General features: G+C 38.9%; 1 protein-coding gene and 1 long non-coding RNA gene across 3 annotated transcripts; one reads left to right on the forward strand and one right to left on the reverse strand.

The window, feature by feature from the left end:
• The first annotated feature begins 600 nt into the window (after positions 1-600).
• Positions 601-9,610, forward strand: LOC144050973 (uncharacterized). The gene is made up of 2 exons (XR_013293975.1): positions 601-5,993; positions 6,433-9,610. It is a non-coding gene; the product is annotated as an uncharacterized LOC144050973 (long non-coding RNA).
• Positions 9,611-13,904: 4,294 nt separating this feature from the next.
• Positions 13,905-27,349, reverse strand: onecut1 (one cut homeobox 1). Of its 2 annotated transcripts, none has more exons than XM_077564350.1 (2): positions 25,222-27,349; positions 13,905-20,025 (listed from the first exon to the last, which is right to left on the reverse strand). In XM_077564350.1, exons 1-2 carry the CDS (start codon positions 26,288-26,290, stop codon positions 19,733-19,735), a joined length of 1,362 nt encoding a protein of 453 aa, XP_077420476.1. In that variant the 5' UTR covers positions 26,291-27,349; the 3' UTR covers positions 13,905-19,732. The 2 variants fall into 2 exon arrangements, with proteins under 2 accessions (XP_077420476.1, XP_077420475.1); XM_077564349.1 differs by having other exon boundaries at positions 25,207-27,349.
• Between the last annotated feature and the right edge of the window lie 207 nt (positions 27,350-27,556).

Here is a 27,556-nt window from a genome sequence, read left to right on the forward strand (position 1 = left end):
TACAGGCGAGACGGAACGTCCATCTGAAGTCAAAACACATGAGCACAGCTCTCGTCACGTGTCCCAACAACAGCCACGCTCGTCGTCACTTCCCTCTTTTTTCTCTCCTTGTGAGCTTGCAACCATGGCAACCGTCAAGCGTTTAAAAGCAAAAACTTTCAACAAGAGCCAACATGCGTGTTGCTAAATAAAACGTCGTAAGCGTCATGTTCGCGACTGACACATCAAAGAGAAGGGGGGGCGGGTCGGCGCTACATTCTACCAGCTGATTGGTCGGCCGGGGATTTGGGAGCGTGTTCACGTGTGCACGTGTGGCGAACATTTTGTTCTGGCGTGTGGTTGGATAGTATGGATACAAAGATCGTCAATATTGAGACAATGCGCTGGTCCGTTTTAAATCTGTTGCTGAGTAATTTAAGTACCAGTAGGACCTATCAACTTTTTTTCAAAATATTTAATGTAATATATAATGTGATATGTATGTAGTGTAGACTACCGGACTGGTCCTCACAGGGTTGATACGACAAATGTTCATTTGTTTAGACTCAAATAAAAACTCCAAGATGGTCTCAGAAAATGAGTTATTACTATAGTGACTGAAGGATATTATAACATTTTAATACCTATTTTCATATATCGATTATTGTTACTGATCATGAACATTTAATTCTTCATTTTAAGTTTGTCAAAGTGTCTTGTGTCCTGAGCAGGGCACATGATGTTGACCTCGTATGTTCTGGGTTAAAGCTGGGACCATATTATTTAGTCTAGAAAAGTTCCTTCTCATCACTTTGTACGAAAACATATTTTCGCCCTTGATTTTGCTATACACTGATTGGTCCAGAATTTCTTGTTTTATTTTGTACACGTACATTGTGGTCTTGAACAGAACTTGTTTTGCTTTTCCATTAGTCACGGTCATTGGTGCTTTTAGGTCAAATGATAAAGTGAGATTTTGTTATGAAGAAGAATATGAAAAGTGCCTTGAAAATATACATATTTTGGCTAGAGACGAAGACAGCTGCAACTGCACTAAGAGTTCTATTGTTTGACATGTCCTTCAACTGTATAACACATTTGCTCATTCATGAAGGGAGAGATATTCTGCTTGGAGACTGAATTGTAATAAAAGGCTGGCCCTTCGAGAGGAGGGTGTGCATTGTTGATCAAAACCTGTCGGAGTTTGATTCAATGGTGTAACAGGAGATCTCCTCTAAGAATTATCCTGCGCAGGAAACTCTGTTCATTTCTCATCTCACCAGTTGGTTTATTGGACACGCAAAAAGTTATGGATTAACTACACCCCTCAGTTGGTGATTTTATTATACCTTCTTCAGTTGGTGACCCTCCGACGGCAAGGCGTTTGACGGTTGTTGCGTTCGCGGACGGTTTGAATTCCTGGCGCCATATTAATTGAGGTAAGTGGAGATCTTATCCACGTTTGAGGAATTCTTTCTGTCTAGGAGCGCTCCGGCCGCCATGCGTTCTTGTAAGATAGCCAAATCAAGGGTGAGATTTGTGTGAGCAGAGGTAGAAGTTTAAGTTGTTTGGTTGTATGGAGTCAATAATTGTGGAATTTCCTACGGTATTTTAAGTATACATATTTGTGGTGCACATTGAATTGAATAGCGATCGCTAGTAAGTCAGTCTGGGAAACATTTTGTCTTTACAAATTTGTTTTTACAGACGATAGATACGTAGATAATTGATTTGAAGTCTATGTATATGAGATAAGAGATATAAGATGAAGTTGAGAGTAAGTCAGTCTGGGAAACATTTTTGTCTTTACAATTTTGTTTTTACAGACGATAGATACGTAGATAATTGATTTGAAGTCTGTGTATATGAGAGTAAGTCAGCTGGAGAAGCATTATTCTTTTACCAGCGTTAGATGTGTGGGCATTGGTTTTACGTCCATACATATTTAAGTTGAGAGAAGTCGGCTCAAAAAGCATCTTTGTCTTGATCCCTGCCTGATGCGCGGGAGAGACAAACACTTTGTTTTTATGAGTAATAGATTCTTGGGTAATTAGATACAAAGATCCTTGAATAAGTGTTGCCGATTAAAGCTGCGGGAGGATCGACTGCTTCATTTTCTAGGGACAAAGGACTCAACTTATAGGAAGTCAGATTGACATAAAACGGATTTAGTACGCCGTTTTAAGATTAATCGATAGGTCTATGAATAATTGGATATTGACATTTTTAGACAAGATATAAGAGATAAGATGTATTGACTCAACTCGTGGAAGTCGGGCTGACTAAAGCATATTTGATACGACGCTTTAGATCAAGCCAATAGGTCTATTGAATATTCGTGATTAAAATTCAAAGACAAAGAAACTGTTGAAGCTGGGGTAGCGCAGTTGACATCCGGATATTTATGTGTTGATATGTCGTACAAAACGACATGTCTTGTCTGTCCGTTGTGTGTATGCCGTCTGATCGGTGAAGAAACTCTAACGTTACGGTAAAATCTTAAAGGGACCGCGACGAGAACAGTTGATTAATTCTGTTATAAGTGAGACGTCACTTCATTTAAATATTAATACAACTGAACTATGATAATTTACAATATAATATAATATAATACAAATCAATAAGCTATAAAATACCTGAGTTAATAATTAAGACGAAACATGGACACTCTATTTGAACTCAAAACACAGTGGTTTGACCCGAATGGGATTCCGTTGAGTTTAGATGGGATGACGCTGGATAAACAAATTGGGAACGCATGCGCTGTGGCTATAGGGATTTTACCTACAAAGGCTAAACGAGAAACAAAAAAAGAACTTTGCGACTGGATGCAAGACGGCTGTAGAAAAGGTTATTTTCCGTCATTACAATCTGCAGTGTGTCTAATCTCTTTGATGAAGAACGTTGAACTTGCATGTGTGAAAAAACGTCACGAACTAGATGAGCTGGTGCAACACACATCTGTAATTTCTTCGAGTGGAAGAAAAGCCAGAAATGATCGAAAGCTTGTTGACAAAATAATGAATAATGCTAGAATACTAGCTTTAGGTATTTTTGTGAAGTTATAACCATGTATATAACTAAATAATGATATAAGACTAAATGATTTGACCTGATATGACTTCCGCTAGTCGGAATTAAAGCTTCCGGATTAATCATACCGTTTAAATAATGACTTAAAATGTAATTAATATTGAACGACGGGACTTGATTATATTGTGAAAAAGGTTAGTTTATTCTAATAAGATATGGCATTTGTTCGATGGTTTTAATGACGGCAATTTAACTTTGAATGTGCGTACACGGCGACCGCCCGTTAATAATGTTATGAGTGTATGTAATTTTATATAGAGGAGAGTCCCGGACGTATCTTTAAGAAAAGTGTATTGAAAAAATGATGAATACTGAAATGTTGCTTTGCAAATAAAATAACTGTATAATACAAATTTATGTAATAAAACAAATTAAGCCGTTTAATAAGCGCTAAACGGGATAAATTAATTAGACGGTAAAATTACTAATAAAACTTCTAACGCTAAAACCCGCAATTGTCTGCGTTAAATAATTGAACGACATTATATAAATTGTTGCCGTAACTGATTTTATAAGCCCCTTACATAAATTTCTTAAGCACTAATGTTGAATACTTAAACTGGCTTCAAGAGTGCAAATACGTCATATTTAAAAATTATGTTTGCTATAAAACGAACGAATATTAATACACAAATAACATAGAGAGGTATAGTTTTAAGATATTATAAAATTTAGATGCATGTCTTATGCTTGTAGAGCATGGGTGGCTTTGACTGATTGTAGTTGCTATGACTCATTCCCTTTCTCAAATTAAAAAATGCCAACAGCCATCAATCTTTGTAATGAGGTCAAATAAAATGTTTTTATAAAAGGTAATGTTAATTGTGTGATTGTTTTAGATTAAATAGTTTAGTCTCTACTCTTATTTTAATAATAATAATAATAATAACTAAAAACAAATAACTTGGATGGCAATTAATGTGGAATAATTCTTATATAGATGATTGTTTTTTCCCTTATGATTTTGTTTGTGCGCGAGAACATTGTTTAATAAATTTTAAATATCTTTTCAGAATCAGGAGACACACCCATTAAGGACAATTGGGGTCGCACCAAAGTGCCATGTTCCGGTCCTGGGGATGAAGTAATGTGTTAATTATAATTTAAAAGGAGTTTTTTATTTATTTTTTTCTCCGACGTTTATAAATAGAAAGTAATTTTAATCTCTCCTGAATATATTTAACCTTTGAATTTGACATTTGAAGTCTCATTACAAACAGACTGGGGAAGCTATCTGGAAGAAACACATTTTTGACATAATTTGAGGTGCTATGTAATTAAAAATCATTCCTGCTTTGACGTTTGACCAAAGGCTGACTTTACGGGCTGCGGCCTCCATTGAGAAAACATTAATTGAAAACTACACACTTATTAATTAACTATATTTGTAAATTGTTAGAGTATATCTGTCCTATTTTATCCTAAGTATTATTTATGAAGGTATGCAAAACATATTAAATTAAATATTGTAAACCATAACAAATATTGACATATAATTAGCAATTATTTAAAATTGTAAACTTTCATTGTTTTAATTATTATTTTTTATTATTTTTATTTTTATTTAATTTTTTAATAAAGGAAGTTTTTGGTTTTAATATTTACTGACATGTTATAACCTAAATACTGTTGGGGCAGATTTTAATGTTTTCAGTCGAGTGAGGATTATTGGTCAAGGGTCATTATTTCGGAACAAAGTCAACTGGCGGGACACAGACCTCTTTAAAAACCCCCACCCACAAAGAAACTGCAACTGCCACCACCATCAGAGGGGCGTGATGCAGCCATCATCACAAAACATCCTGCCAATACCTGATGGAGAGGGGAGGTTCCTGGCGCCACCTGTTGCAACAATGACTGTGCCATCATATACAAATGTGATAAAAGAAAAACTGCTCCACTGCCCAATGCACACAATGCTCCGCACGAACTGTCCTATGAAAAACTGCTCCATATGCTCTGCACAAGCGTCCTTAAAGCATTCCTGCGTCCAGAACTGTCCACTACGATGGTGACTCAACCCCACAAACAATGCTTTCCTTGAATTAGTGATACCGGGCCATATGATGTGATACTGACTGTTTACACTGCACTCTATTTTTGACAGATATAAGGTGATAACATCTACAGTAAAACATTTCGTAAATATAATGAACTGATTGACAACACTATATACACACAGATTTATTACATTTTAAAAACGTTTGATGTCTATTTTGATTTGATCTGATTTGTTTATCTCTGTCTATTTTGAAACAGTCAGCTTTTTGGACAAACATCAAAAAGGGGGACTAGCAAGCTTAATGGTAACATTAAAACTAAGGGCAACTTTATGTATTAATAATAATTGATGAATTGGCTGAAAACTGAGATTCTTTGTAAAATTCATTGGCATAAGCTACAATATTTTTATAGTACAAAAGATAATACAGGTAAATTTCGTCTGGTTTCAGAAATTGAAACAGCTAATATGAATACAGATAAGATACAATTTATTTCAATCTTAATTATTATATTTTACTTTTTTAAGTTTGGTCTTCTAGTGTTTTCCCGAATTCTCTTTTGAAATTTAAATAGTTGCTTGGGACGCATTGTCGAATTTGCTGGTTAAATGTAAAATTTTCCCCTCTTTCTAAACAAAAAGCAAGCAAAATTTATTTACTGCAAAACTTTATATATTAGTCTGAAAGAGTCTCTAAAGCGATTTTTTTTTTTTCAGATGGGGGAATTATTGGTTGGTCTGGGTATATCGTCGCGAAGGACACAAACAGTCCATGTTAAATAAATAAATTTAAAATTAAAAGTTAGTCTTAATGCGATAATTATAGATAGTCCGTGAGAATGAATTTTACAGGAGGACAATTGGGGATTTCCTTGACCATGGAGAAGGAGTAAGTTTTGGCAGGGACGGCGAAAATAAGGTGAATATGTTCCATTTCTATTTCTATTTTTCCCTTGGGGCCCTGGGGTTAGATGTTATTTTTTGATTTTATTTGTTGACGAAAGTTGCATTTATTTAATGGCTGGAAGCACATCCATGCTATATCTATAACAATAAATATTATAAAACATTCCAATAATTATTACATTCTGTAAACAAAATTGGCCTCGTCAGATTTGAACTGGCTAAAGATTTTCATTTTTTGCATTTAAGAATGTGCTCAGGTCATTAAAGTCAGCCAAAGGCTGGATCCTAATTTAATGTCACAACAAACAGAATTTTTTCCCACAGGAGAGGCCTACAGAACTTTACTAACATTTACTAACCCCTAACTAATAACACTACCAAAATGCTCTTTCAAAAAGAAGGGATGTGAATAAATGTTTATTAGTGACTAAATGAAAATATTTTGCACCCAGATAAGGTGATGAAAAGGTCAATCTAGTCCAGTCCACGGGGCACCTGGTTCCACATCTTGCCTATTAGACCAGCCGGAGGTCCGCCTTCTACTCAACCCCCACCTTCAGGAGCCAGCCACCACCGGGAATCAACAGAGAAACCACTGCACCTGCCATCTGACGAATCAACAGAGAGACCAGCCAGCTGTTCCAGTGACCAGACGTGCCAGCCGAGAGGCCATTCAACTGCTTCCAGTGTCAGCTAACGAGCTGAGGAATTACTACATGAAGATTGAGTTTCGCTGAGGACGTCTTTCGAATGGAAACAGGAGGAATGTGTCCCTTTTTCCAGGGCATTCCACAAAGAATGAGTCACAACTTGGGAAGATAAAATCCCGGTGACCGATTTTTGCACCCCTGGCAGTTGGAGAGAGGCAGAAGGACCCTCTTCAAAAAAAAAAAAAAAAAAAAAAAAAAAAAAGGCTCTGTTCAACCTTCTGCTGATGCTGCTCAAGGAACCTGAGTGCACCATCCACACAAGAAAATAAAGAAAGTGACGACTGTTTAAAAAAAAAAAAAAAGAAAAAATCACAAGATGGCTACTTCGAAGAGACAATGCGTCTTCAATTGCGTCTGCATCACGACACTCTTTCTTATACTGACTGTTATGCCAATTTTGTGTTTTGGGATCCCCTAACCACATCTGTAAACGCAACCACAAAAATTCGGGCTAAGCGAGACATGAACTCTCCACACATTCCCTGGGTTATATCCAAAACGTATGATGACTCAGTCACGGTGACAGTTGCCCCAAACACAAACACCTCTGTCAAAATTCCCATTACGTCATTAAAGGGATTTAGAGGATGGGAAGAGACAAGGGGAGGAATATGGGTGAAATATTGGTGGTATTTGACAGGAAATGTTGCGCAACTAGATTGGGGTACTTTTATAACCACCCAAAGTGGACAATATTGGCCACCGGGAAAAAGCAAGGAGGCTGTTTTCTTTTCTAAAAGGACAACACTGCGTAAAATGGGAGGTCAACTAGAATTAACCTTTTCCATTCCCGACGGGAATATACGACCAGCTAATGTAACTCTGTACAACACCTCCTGTTTTGGATTACTGTTATGGGCATGGTCCCACGGCGTTGACCCACGTTTTCCTATTCTAATCTGTGTAAATAAGACTATGAGTAAGCTAGACCAACCAAAAATGACTAAATACTCAATGGAGAATGGGGTAAAAGCTGTAAGTGTACCGATTGATGGTGTAATTGAATGGTTTAGGGTTACTACAGGAGTGTCCAAAAGCAGCAACAATTGGCTATTGCTAGCACACGAGGCAGCACACGCCTCTGGTAAGGAGTGTGTAGTATGTGTGGGACCACGACCTTTATTGAGAGTAATCCCGGCTAAAATCGAGGAACAATGTATAATGGAAATTATGAATAAAACTGCCCCAAATGCCAAATGCTCTCAATGGGATAAGATATATCCACTAGTGAATTTGCAGACAACTAAACCAATATTTTCAAAGGAAATTGCAGATGGTAATTTTTCATGTATTAAAATGACAGGTACCGGAGAACAATTGGGAGAACTAGATCACATTTCACACTGCACTACAATAATAAATGTGGGTCAAAAATTCAAGCCGCAATCAAGGGCTGACATTTGGTGGTGGTGTGGGCATAATCAGATATTTGACAAGTTGCCTTGGGATGGCAAAGGATATTGTGCTCTCATCACCCTTCTTCTGCCAGTACAACTTTTTCCCACCTCGGTTGATAACCTTTTACAAATGATTGACACTTGGGAACCACAATCTTCTCCTCCTTTCCATAGAATTAAACGATCTTCTTGGCAACAGGAAAATGTCCCCACCTACATTGATGCAATTGGAGTGCCGAGAGGTGTGCCAAATGAATACAAATTGACTAATCAAATAACTTCAGGATTTGAATCCCTAATTTGTTGGTGGTGTACCATTAACAAAAATGTAGACAGAATTAATTATGTGCATTACAATGTACAAAGACTAGGAAATTGGACTCAATCTGGATTTGAAGCTGTACATGGCCAATTGGCTGCCACATCTTTGATGGCTTTTCAGAACCGAATTGCACTTGATATGCTATTGGCAGAAAAAGGGGGAGTTTGCTCAATGTTCGCAGATCAATGTTGTACCTTCATTCCTAATAATACCGCACCGGATGGTACTTTAACTATTGCAATTAAGGGACTCCGGACACTTAATAGAAAGATGAATGAACACTCGGGTATAGACACTTCGCTATGGGATAATTGGATGACTGTATTTGGCCGCTACAAAACCTTAATTTCCACAATTTTGATATCAATTGCTGTATTTACGGCTCTAATAACAATATGCGGATGTTGTTGTATACCCTGTATTCGTTCCCTTTGCGAGAAAATTATTTCTGCCGCAATTGAAAAACAGGACGTACGAAATAAGTCTTCTTACATGATGATGGAGGCTATTACTTCCTCAGCCCGGCCTGCTGCAACATCCGATGTAGATCCCGCTGGAATCTTTGTGTAAAATGTTTAAATATTTAGTTATTGGGCTTAGTGTTTACGTAAGCCCAAAAGGGGGACTGAAGGATATTATAACATTTTAATACCTATTTTCATATATCGATTATTGTTACTGATCATGAACATTTAATTCTTCATTTTAAGTTTGTCAAAGTGTCTTGTGTCCTGAGCAGGGCACATGATGTTGACCTCGTATGTTCTGGGTTAAAGCTGGGACCATATTATTTAGTCTAGAAAAGTTCCTTCTCATCACTTTGTACGAAAACATATTTTCGCCCTTGATTTTGCTATACACTGATTGGTCCAGAATTTCTTGTTTTATTTTGTACACGTACATTGTGGTCTTGAACAGAACTTGTTTTGCTTTTCCATTAGTCACGGTCATTGGTGCTTTTAGGTCAAATGATAAAGTGAGATTTTGTTATGAAGAAGAATATGAAAAGTGCCTTGAAAATATACATATTTTGGCTAGAGACGAAGACAGCTGCAACTGCACTAAGAGTTCTATTGTTTGACATGTCCTTCAACTGTATAACACATTTGCTCATTCATGAAGGGAGAGATATTCTGCTTGGAGACTGAATTGTAATAAAAGGCTGGCCCTTCGAGAGGAGGGTGTGCATTGTTGATCAAAACCTGTCGGAGTTTGATTCAATGGTGTAACAGGAGATCTCCTCTAAGAATTATCCTGCGCAGGAAACTCTGTTCATTTCTCATCTCACCAGTTGGTTTATTGGACACGCAAAAAGTTATGGATTAACTACACCCCTCAGTTGGTGATTTTATTATACCTTCTTCATGACCTACAAATAACATCTGATACAAAAAAAGAAAGAAAAAGTGAAAGCATAACTTAACAATCAAATAATCTACTCTTTATTTCCAAGGACAGATAGTGGCTGCGTTGTAGTTAAAAAAAAAAAGATGAGTGGGATGTCTTATTATGCCTTCTTTGTTTTCACGTTGTGTTGTTGTTCTTTGTTACATACTGACACACTAAACTGCCAGCAGCAGTACCATCTTTTCAAATGCTTGGACTTTCTACAAACTAAAATGACTCTTTTCAAGAAAAAGGGTCCCCACCACTCTTGATACCACAGACAAGGATTGCAGCTGTGGGGTCGGTGAAAAAATAGGGTCAAAGTTCACAGGATTTCTGCAAACAACAGCCAGTTAACTCTATCCAACAAAGGAACAAAGTTTACACAAACAGACTCGTATTAGTGCTTTACACCAAAATGTAAAGTTTCATACAATTCATTGTTTTCATTTCTTATTTTGTAAATTACATAGTACACATGTTCATTTTTATTTTATTTGAGATGTAGAAAATTGACATTTACATTACATTTCAATTTCTGATCATCATAAATTTTGACTTGATCAATATTTACGATCAATAATATTTATGTGTTTGGTTAACATCACCACAGTATATAAAAAAAAAACTCAGCTCGCATTTCTTCTTTGTAATTTCCTGCAGCCTGGTACGGCGATAGACAGTTTGTCTATAGAGGTGTGGTTGGTTATGTGTGCTTTTAGAGCAGTAAGTATACCAATGACAATATTTTTCAAGAGGGTTTTCCTTGTCATGTGTGGGGTCTTTTGCATCTTGCATTTTTCCACTTACCGTCAACTGAAAATGACATCACAATGGCCAAGGGCTCAGCTTGGTCACATGACCATATAAAAAAAAAAACAGCCGCGACGGTCGTTACCTGAGCCCTTAGGCACTGTGATGTGATTATCAATGGACAGCAAGTGGCAGTACAAAGCAAAATGTATGAAAATGTTTTCCCCCTGCTTAATTCATATTCTACAAACGTAATAAATAATGATCAGAATGTTGTGTTGAGAGTGAGACAAGTGTAGCGGCATAGAGCATATTATTTTTAAGAACATTTTTGACTTGACTTCCCCTTTTGAAAAAAAATGGCAGTGTGTCCTACCTTTTAAGGAGGAATATATCAATTGATTATCAATTTTAGAATGGTAGATTATCAACACAAGGAAGATCCCCATACACATTCGCAGTGACCCACAGAGTTATTCTGAACTGGTTGGGCACATGTTATAATGTAATATGTTCCGAGACTTTTAAATTGTTTTTAAATAATAATAATAATAATAGTTAGGCATGAAAATTAATGATAAAATTAAAATCTATGCCTACATGAGAATGCAGGGCCTTGGTGGAGGTTTACTGAATGAATCAACAGTGGTCAAAACAAAGAAGTGGTGAGATGTTTTTGCCAAATTCTAGAACCGTTGATAGAGAGGATTTGGCCAACTCGGTTTTGCATGGTAACAACATGGCGTCCGTATGTCATGTGACTAGCAGTTGACCACTACTCTCCGCAGTTGACTGTGATTGGTCAACTCCTGGTCAAATGACATACGGACGCCATGTTGTTACCCTGCCGAAACCGAATTGGCCAAACTCTATCAACGGCTCTGCCAAATTCAGGTTCGCAGCTCCATCTCGTGGATAAATTCGAATATTGCAATAGACCCCTCCCACACTTTTGTCAGCAGACCCCCCCCCCCCCTCTCGTTCACCCAAACACAGGTCAATGCTTAAAAAGTCACGTGTTTCCTCGGATTTGCTCCTACATTCCTCCCACAAGGTTTCCTGATATTTGGTTCCCTGATTGTGTGTAAACACAATTTTGTACCCAAAGCTTGTCCGAAAACATGTGAAAAAAACTCACCAAAAAAAAACCCCTTACTGACACATTCAGAGTGAATCCTAGTGTTAGCCTGGGGGGCGCTGTAGTCCCCGCAAGGTAACAATAGCTCATGGATGCATATTATGGGGATTTGATTTTTGGTCCGCACAGGCGCACATCACAGTAGATCCCCACGATGTGACTGTTAACAGACTTTTGTCCCCATAAACGGGTAAATACCTGACTACAAACACAAGTGAATATCAGCTTCTCTTCTGTGATGTCTACTGCTCCAGACAGCATTGATCACTGATTTAGGCTATTTATCAAGCACATTCTCTTCCAAGGCAAACATGACGTGTTTTATTTGACTTTCTTATCTGACTTGATGCTTTATTGATTGCCTTTGCCTGCTGTACGTTAGCACAACTAGAACAAAACACCCGTCAATAATGACAAGAGGCAGAATTTTAGAAGTTCCAAATACCAACAATTTATTTTTTACCCCCCAGACCCCCCCTCCCCCCAACTACAGAAATGTTGAAACATTTAAACAAGTGGGGGTAAAAGCTGGATGACATCATCACCTGCTTCTCAACTCCTGTTGTCTTGTTTTGGTTTTGTCTTGGTTTGCTTAGAAATCGCAACAGATATTGCACGACACTGAGAAAGCAGTCGCAAAAGCTCTGTGGGATGGAATACAGCAAATCAAGTTGTTTATGGGAGGCTAACAGCTAATAGCATGACTGTGTGACAGAGTAGTTTGTTGTCTGTGTATTTAGAACTTAATTGCGGACCAGATCAAATTCTCTTGAGGTCCGTAAAGTATATTATTATTACACTTATTTACAACAACTACAAATATAAGCCTTTTGGCCGAAGTTTCAGGCTAAGTTAAGTCCAACTGGAAAGGTTATAAAACACTTTAGGTTCATTCTGAAAAATTACCTAAAAGTCCAATATACCTCACCTTTTTTTTAGTAGGGTGTATTGCCCACCGCTGACATTTCACAATGATTTAAGACTTTAAAATTACCACAAAAAAAGCTTGTTCATGAACCCCCCCCCAAAAAAAAAAAAACACTTCCAACATCCGTGTGAATTAATGGTAGTACATTTCTATATGAGTGAGAAACAATGCATTCCCCAGCGTTTTGAGATCCCCTGTGATTGTCTCAGGCACCGTGTAATATTTTTTGTTGCGAGACTTGTGACCAAGCTCTACTATCATACAGGAACCCTTTAAATGGACAAAATGAATTTCACAGATGCAACGTGCACTCTCTTTGGTGACTGCATGGTATGATGAAGTGTCATTTAAAAAAAAAAGAAAAACTTTGGCTTTACGTCATAATTTTAATTCATTTAGGTCCACATTATTGCATCCAACAACAACAAAATGACAACTTTAATTATTCTTTTAAATTAAATTGTCAACCAGTTTCACATTATTAGATTGCGTTAAAGCCAATTTAATTATTAAAAAAAATATCATCTTAAAACCAATTTAATAATTTTAAAAAAATGAAGTGGTTAAAATATGATAGACTACGTTTTATTATTATTATCATTATTATTATTATTATTATTAGTGGTAAATAGGTGATAACTTGGGTTATATATTTCCAGAAACTTTCCATGGGATGTTGAACTTGGGTGTTTTTAGAAGTAGCCTATCTCCCTAAAAAATATTGTTTACATTGTTTATTGATACACTGATAAAAAAAAGAGAAGATGAATAGAATTGCATTTATCTGGATGATTTCAATTTATAGGGAAGATTTAAAGAACCATACTTTGTATCTTATTTAAAGTGAAGTCAAGTTGGACGATACCTGGTGAGAATCGGTGAACTGAAGCACTGCCAAATCATTATTTAAAATAAAAATAAGAATTACAACATTTAAAAAGTCACAAAAGTTAAAATATCTTCAAAGTTTAAAACTTGGAATTCATGAGTAGTCTATTTCCTTGTATAAAAGAAATGTACAAATTTAATTATGTTAATGCTTAGAAATGAATGACCTTGAATACAAATTGAAGCTGAAGTTTTAATTACAGAAAATTATTCATGATGATAATAATAATAATAATAATAATAATAATCATAATTTTAAAAAGCTGTAAAGGTGAACAAATTAAATATGTCAAACTTTGAATTTCCAAGTGCCATGCATGCAAGGGGGTGTGGCCTCTATAGCAAATTTGCATAAAATGAAGTTTATGACGTAAGATATAACAAATATCAGTCCCCTGCAAATGTAGCAAAGTTCCAGTTTATTCCCATGGAAAGTTTACAACTTGCAACCCTAGTGATGATCTTTTTTTAAGTCTTTGGCATGACAAGAGAGGACATCGTATCGACAACAGTATGCTGTAAACACTTAAAAATATATATATAAATAATACAGGCATGACATCAAACCCACACACACTTGCGCACTGATTCCTCGGATAAGCTTTTTTGCACTTTTATTAGACTTTGCTCATATTCATGACACAAGTACGTACGTACCTATAAGAACAGATACTTAATGAGACAAGGCAACAGGGCCACGGCTTTTGAAAAAGAAAAAAGTTAAAAAAAATAATAATAATAGGAAAAAAAATACAATATCACCGTGGCACAGTGCCCCCCCTCCTGGCAGTCCGGCTGCCCGGCCCCCACTCCACCCGCCACTCGTGTGTGTACATGAAGGCAGCAAAGTGGGCAGGACTTGCAGCCCTCTATTTTTTTTCAGCAGATTGTACATTTTTGACAGGAGACCCCCCCACACGACTAATCCTTCTACATTCTATACCCGTTGGAATGGCAAATCAAATATAAAAAAATACAAATAAAAAGTCTACTTCACGAAAGCCAGTGCTTTTCAACATTATACATATTTTTCGCCATTTTTTTTTTTGGTTTGTTTTAAAAATCTTTGGATGTGCAGTACTGTAATACCCATTTAAAAACAATAGAAAAACACATATACATACAAACACTGTTCAACAAAGTTCTGCTTTTTTGGGGGGAGGGGTGTGGCAGTGTTTAAAACACATGAAAATGCCTCACAAACGTAATGTTGTAACATAATTTTTTTTTGTCTTTACTTTTTTCCTCTACTATATACAAATCTAGAATTTCTACAAATGCATAAATTAAATTAAGACAGTGGTTTAAAGAAAAAAAAAAGACACGTTTAAATTAATAAACCACAACACGGAAGTAGAGAAAAAAAGGCAGGGGTGGGGGTTGGGGTGGGGCGGGACTATGAACACAAAACCACAGCAGTTGGTTTTACCCTGTTAAAAAGCAATAGTCTACCAAATCATACATGAGCTGCTGAGAACTAGAGTGGGCAAACTCCATGTTTTTACATTTGTAAGTAAGTTACTGTCTTTATAAAAATATGGTCCAAACACGCCATAAGTCTAAACACGGCATTGTGTTCAATATTGCATTCATGAAATATGAATGGAGCAGAAAATCCACCTGTTTTTATCCATCTCATGTGGCGGCTATTTTGCCTTGTACTGCCACTTGCTGTCAACTGAAAATGACATCACAATCCCTAATGCTGAATTCGAGGAAGGTGCGAAGTCAGACTTTCCGACCCTGTATCACGAAATGTGCACTGGAACGCCAGTTTTATTCAAAATCAGTAACTTTAATACTTCATGTACCACAACATGCTTTGGGCTGACTGAGTTAACCAGAACAATAAACAATTCATCACAATCAGCCATCTTTGTTGTTTACATTCGCCTCGGACGCTTTGAGGTCGGACCTGGGACAATCCGAGTGGGATAAATCCGACTACCGACCTTCCTCAAATGTAGCATCAGCCTACGAATGTAACATGAACGAATCGAGGAAGAAAGTGAGCTCTGATTGGTTGTTTCCTGAGCCTTTAGGCACGGTGATGTCATTTAGCAAGTTGCAAAATGGTTGCCCCCTGAGAGTGATAAAAACAGGTGGATTTTGACTCTAAATTCATATTTCCCAAACACAATATTAGTCTGAATACTTGACTTCCACTTTCAGTTAAAAAAAATAATAGAAGAAAGGAATACACTAAATGAATAAATGACTGGTTTAGTTACAATTTTGACATAGTAGTGACACACATAGACTGCGGTTGCACTAAACCTAGCCAAAAACCACTGAAGCAGTTTTCTGAAAAAATAAAATAAAAAATAAAAATTGAGTTAGCCCACTCTAGTCAAATAGCTCAAATATGATTAAAAATAAAAAATAAAAGCTTCTTCCTCCATTCAATATACATCAACCCTGAAACACGTCTTAAAAAAAAAGATGGAACAACTATCACACTTAGTTGCAGAAAGTACGCAAAGGAATCGTCACTATGAGGTATTCAGAGACATTTTGGAAAAGATGCACGGCCAGAGTGAGAGAAAAAGGGTGGGAGAAATGGGAAGGGAAGGAGGCTCGGGAGAGTCGCTTTGGTATGTTTTCATTGCATGCGCTGGCGATAAAAAAGCACCACAGTGTGATTTAAAACAAAAATAAAAAAAACAGGGGGCGGGGTTTCCTTGGGGAGTGGCGGCGGCCCTTCGACAGGCTTGAGGTAAGTCAAAGGAGAGAAAAAGAGGTCAAGAGCGGTTCAACACTTTGGTTCAAGCAAGGCACTCGTCCTGGGAGTGTGGAGGAGGAGAAGGAGGAGGATCGTGACGCTGTCAGGAGCATAGCATGATGAGGATGATGGACAGCTGGAACAACCAGCAACCAGGAGGGAGAGGTTAGGAGGAGGCAAGGTGGACCTCTAAAGTTGAAATTTGGAACATTTAGCAAACAAAACAAAACAAAAAATAAATTAAAACAACAACTGTGATTGTGAAAATGTTGTGATTACCACTGGTGGTATGCAGGCTCCCTCTAGTGGTACGCTAAAGAATAACTGCCTATCTGTATTTAATCTTCAAGCGCTGGTACAATTTTTATTTAATGTTTATGTGCAGTCTAATACATTTCAAGGGAATTGTTATTTAAGTAGTAGAAGCTTTTAAAATGTTCTTTAGCATAATATCAATGTTCAAACTGCACAATGTTACAGTGATTTAAATAATATTAAAAATTGTTTTGAGGAATAAAACCCCTATCGCTTTTAAAAATATTTTTTCTTTATGTGGTACTTGGTCTAAAACGTTTGAGAACCAGAAATTTAGCAAACTGAGACGACAAGACAGATTAAAAAACAAAAACAAAAAAAAAAACAAGACGAAAATGATTAATAAAAAAAAAAACATTAAATTTTATATTTTAATGGGTCGATTGAATATGAATCAACTATTATTCCTATGGGGAATTTGGCGGAATATTCCCCTAGAGGGAAAGAAGGAATTCTGTTTTACTCCATTGTTTTTCACTGTTAAAATAGTAAAATGGAATACTACATATGACGTTACTTAATAAATGAAGAGTTTGGTTTGACTTTAGCGGTTCCATTTTGTATAATTATTAGCAAAGACCCACTTTTAATAATTTTGACAGCATTTACATGTTCTGTGCCACATTTGGAGGTCAAAACCCCCATAATCTGCATGTTTGCTTTCCAACAAAAAAACAATCGTTTCCAAATTTTGTGTATTTTTTTTCCCCCATCACAAAATTTGAACATATATGCTTTTTGTTGGACACCGTTGGTATATTTTCCTACATCAGTGTGACCACCTACAGAGCTAGAATCAAGAGCAGGAGCACATGTGGGGAAGATGGGGAGGGATTGGAGGTGGGGATGTAAGGATTACAACATCACTTTTACCACCACTCACAGAGGCCGTGCATTGAAAAAGAAAAATCAAACAAAGCAACAACAACACATCTTTGGTTTTCTTTGGTATCGTCAAAGTGATAGAAATCACATATGGAACTTGAGTGAGGTAGCATCTTTGGTTTCACACTAGAAAACATTAGCAGGTGACACATTGTTTTGTTGGGTGTTCAGGAAGCGTCTCATTCTTTTTTTTTCTGCTTCTGATAAATGTAGAGCTGCTACCCGTGGCCTTGAGGAGAAAAAGGAGGAGGCTGACAAGGGGCCCGGCTAATTTATCAAACATGCTACGCTTCCCCCTGTGTAGTGCTTTCCTCCTTGTGCTGAAATGCATAGCTTTCCAGGCTTTGGATTGTTGGGGGAAGGGAAAGGAAGGTGATTGGACCATTGATCTTATCCACTTGACATGTTTGATGGACACACAAATCAATACAATAAATAAAAGCAAAACACTATATTTGGCTCACAGTGACAACACGTTTTGATTGGCCTTCACAGCGAGCATTAACAGCAACATTCACACCACTCGCTGCGAAGATGCAACTGATTAACAAGGCATCTGTAAGGCAAAAAGTTTGACGCTTGTAGTATGCTAAATTAAGCAAATATGATTAGGGGAGGGGGTAAAGGGGTAAGACTGAATCTAGCTCCTGACATGACTCCTAAACAGAATTAACACCCCAAAAACAGATGGACAATTATGAATGTTGCACTGTCGGTACTATAGTTGCTTACCTAGTTGACTTTGATACAATCCCAAATATACATACTAGGTAGGGTCAAGTTTCTACCATGACTGTGAATATGACAAGCACAAAAAAAATGGATGGATGAGTGGTTAGGAATATTGCAACATGAGTAGTCTCGTAGTTCACATAGCTTACTTTTATGCAATTTCCCTAAATCAACTGAGATGCACCTACCATAACCCTGAATATGATAAATGCCAAAGAAAACAGATGGATTGGTGACGTAACAATATTGCCATATTGGTAGTGTAGTGAGTGTAGTGGTTCACATAGCTGAAATTTGTGCAACTGCTTTAAATCAGCTGGGACATAACCCTTAACAGAAGAACATGGAAGGATTAGGCATGGGCCGATTCTGACAGTATGATACCCGTGAGCAAAAATATTGCGGTATCACAGTATCAAAATGACAGCTCTACAATGATTTTTTTTATTTTTATATTTGAGTAAATAAAAACAACATTTTATTTTTAAATAAGAAAATATTTAATATTTGGTAGCAAAGAAATGTGAACCAAGTTTAAATAAATAAATTAATTAATTAATTAACACTTCTGTTTTAATGCTTCTTAGTAAGTAACAGTGTCCCATCACTGGTGAGCTATTTTTAGAACTGAACCGTGGCATACGCAAGTTGTCCTTGGGATCAACCCAGTACCCACTGGCACCTATAAAAAAAATATTTATTATTATTTTACGACACAGTTAACACAGTTTCTCTTTCGTTTTTCTCCCTCCCTCTTCATCCTCCATCTCATGTGTAACTGCTCACCCCTCCCCTCTCTGGTCAAAGAGAAGAAGGGGAAAAAGTTAATTGGAGGCAATGGACTTGAAAGTTACTTCACATTGCAAAACCAAGGTAAACCGTCAAACCAGTAATCGGCCCATGCCTAGAAAAGATGTGTGACTGGGAATGTTACAGCAGCGGCTACGTTAACAACTACAAAATATCATCTTTGGTCAATAGCACTGCTATGATTTTAAGCGTAGGCTGTATGAATGAGGCTTTGGTTTCTCTTGTTTAAAACAACGTTTCAGCACGTCGAAAGGAAAGCACTACATCGCGGTCCAGGATGGGAATTTTGGGCTAGCAGTCTACGCCATGGGCTTGTTTTCTCCCGTAACTGTCCGTGGATCCAAGAAAAACAAAAAGCAACAATCCAGTAACTCCTGTGGGATTTAAATTTCTTTAACGTTGATTGGCCAAATCCCACCGGAGCTCCGTAGATCAGACTGATTAGAACCTCCATTTTGGGAGTCAGATAGTGATAGTGGGAAGGGGGTGCAAGGGGTTGTCATTAAAGCTAGAGACCAGGGAAAGTATGTAAGTACAGGAAAAGTATTTTTGCAGTGTGTAACACAAACATGTCAAAGCAGGTCAAACAGGAAAGAAGAAGTCTTTGGTTTGTTTTTTTTCTCATCTTTGGATACTATAAATATGAATATAGTACAGATTTAAGGGCAAAAATGTGAGGTCTTTTGTAAGGTTCTCTTCAGTTTTAAAGCTTTTCCACCGAGTCAAGTCCATGAGTAAGGGTCAAAAGCGCACACCGGGTCCTTCTTCAGGCTTTGGTGCAGGCGCTGAGGCCGGCGCCGGGCGGGTGGCCGGATCCGTCGTCGACCCACTTGTCCAGGCTGCGGCGGCGCGCGTTCATGAAGAAGTTGCTGACCGTGGCCAACTCCAGGCCCAGTTGCTGCGCGATGGTCAGCTGCAGCTCTTTTGATGGACGCTTGTTCTCCTTGAAGATGGCGTGGAGGGTCCGCCGCTGCACGTCCGTGAACACCAGCCGGGGCTTCTTGACCGCCGGGTTGCCCCGATCGCTGCGGCCGTGGTCCTGTTCCTTGCGCTTGCACGCTGAGGAGAGGCCGGTAAAGACAAGAGGGAGCAGGGATGTGAATCGTCGATAGCATCATTCGAATATCAGAAAGGATGACAATGTAGGATTACTGAAATATTACAAACATCTCCCAATATGATCATTTAAATAGGATAATTCAAATATTAAAAACATGTATTGATAAAACAATAGCATAAAAAAATCAGTTTGATAAAAGCCATTGAAATGAATAAAAATGCCATGGACCCACTGTGTTTTTAATGGGGAAAAAATAGCAGTATACTTCATATAAAATCTATAATACTGAAGAAAAAAAAACATAAAATATAATTATATATATATATAAATATTTGTTGTTGTTGCTTAAGGTCAGTTAGCTAATTTTGCACATCTTGACCACCTGGAGGTAGTACAATACGTCCATTAATTATTGTTTGCAGAAAACTATGTTCACCACTAGATGGCAGACATCGATTAAGAATCCCTCCAACCTCATGATTGTACTCCGCCAGGGAAGCAGAAGAGAGCGGGTCTGGCAAGAAGTCACGACCAAATTAGGTTAATAAAGGGGTGTCTTTCAGTAAAAAAAAAGAAAAAGGAAGCAGATTATATGTTAACAAGTTAAACACAAACATATCCGCCTAGTTTGCTTAAAGATGCGACGAGCCGTGAAAAATGTCAACCTAAATTGCCACTACAACGTCAACTTCAAAAGTAGTTGTTGAGGAGTTACTAAATTTGTGTCCTCCAAAAAAATGGATATGTTCAAGGCTTGATAGTGTTACAAAGGCACCCCCATTAGTCTAAACACTGATGATTAGGCTATTATGTTTGTGAAATGTGAGTACCCGTTTTTATCCATCTCAGGGGGGCGGCCATTTTGCCACTTGCTGTTGACTGAAAATTATATCAAAGTTGCTCAAGGATCAGGTAATGACTAATCATAGCTCATCTTGCAAATGTCACATAACCAAACTCAGAAAACAAAGTGATTGGCAAGTAGCCGAACCTGAGTGTGATGTCATTTTCGGTCAACAGCAAGTAGCAAAATGGCTGCCCCTTGAGATGCGTAAAAGCAGGTGGATTTTGCTGCTTAACTCATGTTCCACAAATGCTAAATTAATCAGATTGCCATGTTTAGACTAGTGGGGGAGCAAAGAACACATTCTTGTAAAGAAAGTTTTTGGGTTGACTTGTACAGCTATGAACTCGTACGGTGTTGACTGCTCTCTATGCCTTTGTTCTGTACAATTCCTCCAATGTTTTAGGAAATAAACTAAAAGGGCGGCGCTCCTTGTGTTTCCCAGTATTTATTACAGCCACAAATGTCCAGTGAGTTACACTGCAGGCCACTGACAATGACATCATACAGTATCAACTATCAGATAAGGAAGATGTAAACGAGTCAGCAATCACCTCTCTCATGTAGATATTTGAAACAAATCTCAGAACGATGCAATTTACTTCTACCTCAAGACAAGAATAACAACAAACATGACTCTTTTTTTTATTTATATATTTTTTTTACCTTAAAGGCTGTTTGAAATTTGATACATTGTGAACATAAATGGAGCTGCGAGTCAGGGAAAACCACTTCCTCAATTCACTTATGTAATTATTGTACATTCACTGCAACATCATTGATTTATTGATCTGCGTGGGAAATCTGCTGTGTTACGGTGACTCTTTTATTAACAAATAGGATGAGCAGAAAAAGGGAGCTTACTACGTGGGAGCTGAAGCTTATTCTACGACACACCCTGGACTGGTCGCCAAATCCAATCCCTGGGGCACATTCAGTGTCGACAAACAAGCATTCATACCTCTGGACAGTTTTGAGTTTTCAGTGAACTCAACACGCATGTTTTTGGAATGCGGGAACCAGCTCCAAACATCCACTCAGAGAAATGCAAACACAGCATCACAGTTGACAGGTTCTGGGTTGGGATATCAGCGGGGACTAACTAACCAACCAACGAACCAACTAACCAACTAACTAACTAACTAACTAACTAACTAACTAACTAACTAACTAACTAACTAACTAACTAACTAACTAGCTAACTAACTAACTAACTAACTAACCCATTCCCAAAACATTTAGGTTCATTCAAGATTGGGAATCTTACATAGATGTGAACGAGAATTGCTTATTTGTATATACTTATGCCTTGTGATTGGCTGCTGGCCATTCCAGAGTGAAGAATAGATATAAAAAAAAAAAGCATTGTCATTAATGTCAAGATAATGGCAAGTTGCACCACTAAGGTGCTGGTGAACAGCAGACAGCGGTGACAGTGAGGCAACAATGGGCGCTGTCCATGGTGCTGAAAACACTCCGAAGAAACAATAACTCACGGGTGAGCTCCACTCCTAAGGTCTATATACAAACAGCCATCCACACTCACGTCTTCAATGCACCTAACATTCATATTTTCAAATGTGAAAAGTGAAACCATATACAGGAACACTCCACTCAGGAAGGCGAGAACCTCTGGACTGTGTGGCAGATGTGGCATCACACATTGCATTGTTTACACCACACAGATCTTCAATAAATGAAAGAAATCAAGTATTCAGCGGATCTAGCTGCCATTTTATCTCAATCTGTCTTTTGCAAGACTCACTTCTCCCCTTCAGCGTGAGATGTAACAGGCCAGGAGGGGGCAGACTGGGGTTGCAACACCGATTCAGTATGACACAAACAAAAATAATGTTCAGCTTTGGTTGATATGTAAACAAACAGGGAATCCAAAATACAACCACAATAATAAACATGCTGCTAAATGAACATTTCTCTGATGGTGTGCCAAAACACATTTGCCTTGAATTTGACACCAGTTAGTTTGTCATCAGCGTCACACTTGGCACTCTCACATCTCAGCACACCAAAAGTTAATCATATTATCCGCAAGAATATTATTAATAAAAATGACTATAACCAGCAATGTTTGCCCCGAGTGTTGCTAAACATTAACTGCTAGTGCAGAAGCTGCTTTTATAAATCAACAGGAGTGAAGGCCATGCAGACAGTGGGACAGACCTGGCACAACCTGGACCTCTGATCGCAACACACGCCCAAACACACACACGCACAAACACTGTGGTTGATCCCAGCTAATCATTACAAGCAACAGAGATAACTCTACATACACACTGTGGTCGGCTAGGGCTCAACTAACTATGCATGTCTGCATATGAGAAAGACACAAAGTGCAGTTTTAGTAGGGCTATGCAACCTATCGTCCGGGGGCCATATATGAACCCTGAGAACATATTGATCCGGCCTTTGCGATGCGGAACATTTAGCTCAAATGCTCATAATAAACATTTATTTGATTGTTGTATGATATTTTTTCATTCGTTTAGTATGGCGACAGCCCACAGAGGATTACAGAACATGTTATTATACAGCCAGTCTATGATACATTATTTAATATAATTACTAATGTGCATACTATTTGGCCATATTTCGCAATTCCATTTGATTATTAAAAGGCATGAGATTCATTTTAAAAGCCTAAAATCAATAACAATATCACATCCACTTCAGCACATTGTCTCTCGAAAACACACACACACACACACACACACATAGAGACTACCAGATAATTCCTTATCATTTATTTTTTGATTAGTGTTTTTAAAATGATCTAGTACAACTTTCATTTTGAAAATAATTTTCAAGATGATGTTAATAATAATAATAATAATAATAATAATAATAATAATAATAATAATAATAATAACTTTGTGTGTTTCCAACATGTGTTTACTGTTGTTGTTTACTCTTTTTTTTTTTTTTTTTAAAGATATGGTTGTCTGTAATTGTGATTTATGAACCCTTTACTTATTTAAAATAATCATTTCCTCTAGTCTGAATGATAACAATAATAAAAACACATTTAAAAACTAGGCTAAATGTAATTGTGATTAGAGCCGTTTTTAAATAAAAAAAAAGGACATTTACTGTTTAGATGAAATCATAATAAAATATTAGACATTTAGATGCATTTCCTGTGTTTTTAAAATTGTAATTGTAAATAACGTTGTCACGCGCACGCACACGCGCACTCACACTCACACACGACAGCAGAAACCTACAGAACTAATGAATTGGATTACATTTTCAGGCACACAAACGCGCGCGCGCACACACGCACGCACTTTTACAATCCAGTCTGTAGATTTATTCTCATCTTTAACCAAAAAGAGAAAAAAAAAACATGCGCAGCCCATCGATTAGCCTCATAAACTTTAGGGAAAAAAAATCAATTTGAGCCTTTGTGAATGTGCAGTGTGTGTGTGTGTGTGCCTTAATTGACTCCTGACTACCACGTAGGGACAAATTAATACAGAGGTCTATCAGTTAATTAGAGTGCGCGAAAACAACACGTACACACACACGCACACACACACGGACACACACACACACACCAGTGTGGAATAAATAAACATAACCACCAGTGAGCTGCTATGCATTGCATTGTGGGACAATAAAATCTCATTTAGCACGGGATACAAATCACCACGTACACAAAGGCCTGTAAATGTGCGTTTACGTCAAGAACAAGGCCAGAAAAAAAAGGGGGGGGGGCTGCTCGGTTGCATACACACCAAAATAAACACTAACGATTCCTCGTGCAAGGATCGACTTACTTTACAAGAGAAGTGGTCGATATTGGGAGGTAAAAAGACACCAAAAACGACAATGCATACAAACACACCCCACAATAATAAAAAAAATAAAAAAAATCATCAGGCCACTCCTTCACCTATTTGAATTGAAATGCATTGAAAATTAAAACACATGCACTTGGTTTGATCTTTATAGCAAAATAAAAAAATAAAAAACATTGCCACTGAAGGCTATGCATTATGGTTATGTAGCAGTTTAGATTTTCAGTGCAAATACATGCAAAAATAAAAATGCTGATTTAAAAAATATATATATTTATGTCTCTCATGAGACATCTGAATTGAAATGAACGCGAAATACTACACTTAACAGGCTATAAGCAAATACAGAAACAAATGACGTTATGTAAATTGCGGTTATACGACAAAAAATAGGAGGTTAAATTTCCAGCCCACTTGACCTAGTTATTAATTATTATGAATATTAAGTAGCTCTAAGAGTCAATGTTGATGAGAACTGCGTGCAATTGTCATGAAAATAGAATAAAATGCGTCTTTACCGAGGCTTCGCTCACCTGCGAGCCTGAGCGCACTCATGCGCTGGAACTCAGGCTCCTGCAGCCACTTCCACATGCGGCGGAAGGTCTCCCTGCCGGACTTGAGCTTGGACCAGGGTTTGGGGTTCCTCAGCAGGTCGGATAGGGTCCCCTGGGACCGGCACAGGACCCGCTGGGCGAAGATGGCTTGGGGGATGCTGTAGCGCTTGAGCTCCGTGGTGATCCTCTGCGCTACCTCTTTGGTATTCACCTCCTCCATCTGGCCTCCGCCTCCTCCTCCACCTCCTCCACCGCCGTTGATGGCTCCTTGCTGCCCGAGCGCGGAAGCCTGCTCCCGGCCGCCTCCCAGCCCCTGGCCGTGGCCCTGCGCTCCGAGGTGGGCGTGCGGATGGTGGTGCAGGCCGTTCAGCTGTACCATCCCCGCCGTGGAGCCCATGTGCTGCTCCGCGTGGCGGCCCAGCATGGCCGGGTGGTGCGCCTCGAAGCCGCTGGGTGTCAGCATCTTCTCCCCGGGCATGGCGGCGCCAGGGTGGGCGTAAGGCGGAAGGCCGGCTTGGCTCGTGTGGATGCCCGCCAGACCGGAGCCGGACAGCGGGGAGAGACTCTGGCCCATGCAGGGGTCCTTGTGGTGGTAGGCGGGGTAGAGAGTGTTCATGGGAGCGAGGCTGCGGTCCTCCCGCATGAGCGTGAAGCTGCCGCTGACGTTTCCCGGGATTCTCTGGTGCGGATGCGGGTGATGGGGATGCGGGTGGTGGTGGTGGTGGTGATGGTGCGGGGGAAACTTGTCGGACACGGTGGAGATGGGGGGCAAAGGCTGCAGCGGGGTCAAGGTGGTGTAGGTGCTGCTCGCGCTCATGCCGGGGGCTTCGCACATGCTGATGGCCGGGTGGAGGTGTCCCGGGTGGTGGTGGTGGTGGTGATAGTCTCCGCCATCCAGGAGGGTCGCCATGCCCATGGCGCGGTGGTTCAGCCCCCGCGGGCTCGGACGAGAGTGCGGACTGTGGCCGCTCAGCAGCTCCCCGTGGCTGCTCACGGAGTCATGGCCGTGCAGGTCGCCAATATTTTCCATCGACAGCTGGGCATTCATGGTACGGGTGGCTCTGTGAACCAACCATCTATGTGACCTGCTTAGCTGGCGCCCCCCACCACCGAAAGTCCTCAAAGTTCAATTCTTTTGTTCTTTTTTTCTTTTTCTTATAATTTTTTAAATCACGCTACCTCGGTTCCGTCTTCTAAATCCACGTTTTCTTCATTGATAAATATATATTTTTCCCCTCCCAACTTTGTTGCATTATTTCCTTCCTTTGTAAATCAAGCCCCCCCCACCGCCAGCCAGCTGTCCTTGCGCTCCGGTCGGGTGCCGCGCCATCTCTCTCTCTCTCTTTCTGTTTGTGTGAGTCGACCGCCGCAGCGCCTGCACATGCGCATTACGCAGTATTCTCTCTCTCTCTCTCTCTCTCGCTTGCACAGTCACGCCCCTTTAGCATGACGTCACACGCCTTCTCTTCTCTTCTACATAGTTTCACTTCTTGTAGACGAACACGACAGGTCGAGGGATATTTGAACGATATAACCCTAAGTCGTGAGTCGTCCTCTCTCATTTGGGGGAACATGTTGAAATATTCTTGATTAAAACCGGCTTTCATCTTTAATCCACTTTAAATTACGCAAGTAAGAGGCTTTCACTTACTTGGGCTCCACTTCCGGGTTCACTTGCCGTAAAAATTAAATACAAATAAAAAATCCCAAAACTTTTTAACCCGGTAGGCTACCATACACAAACAATTGGAACATGCCGTTGATTGAATTCACGGTCGTCTCTGAAGTTCACAAGCACTCATTAGTGCAGCAGTCCCCCTCCTGGACGACCCCCACCCCGCTTCTTAACGCCTGTTTGCTAAGAATGTGGCGGTTTAAACCAAACGAAGGGACACTAGTGTGCGCTACCTTCGCTTTTGATAGAAAACGATGAGCAGATGTGTCTATTGTTCAAGTACAGGGCTTAACGAACCAAGCCTAGCACTGTGTGTGCGTCTGTGTGTGTGTGTTTGGATAAGCAAGTCACACTGGATCCTACAAGTTAAAGAAACACGTTTAATTAATTATACTAAAATGCCATTTGTGCGCAATGACGCCTCAAATGTGCGGTGTCCAAAGTAAAGCCGGAGGACCATTTGCAAGTGCCTTCCTTATGGAATGCACATTTTAAAAGGAATAATAACACCTCATGACCTACATTGGGTTGTTGTTGATTTTTTGCATGATTATTTCACTTTAATGAAAATCTCATAATATTATAGGTTTACAGTGTAAAATATAACCAAGAACTATACAACTTGACCTTTAGAATAAA

The sequence above is a fragment of the Vanacampus margaritifer genome, chromosome 4 (genome assembly GCF_051991255.1).
Source record: "Vanacampus margaritifer isolate UIUO_Vmar chromosome 4, RoL_Vmar_1.0, whole genome shotgun sequence".
NCBI classification, from domain to species: domain Eukaryota; kingdom Metazoa; phylum Chordata; class Actinopteri; order Syngnathiformes; family Syngnathidae; genus Vanacampus; species Vanacampus margaritifer.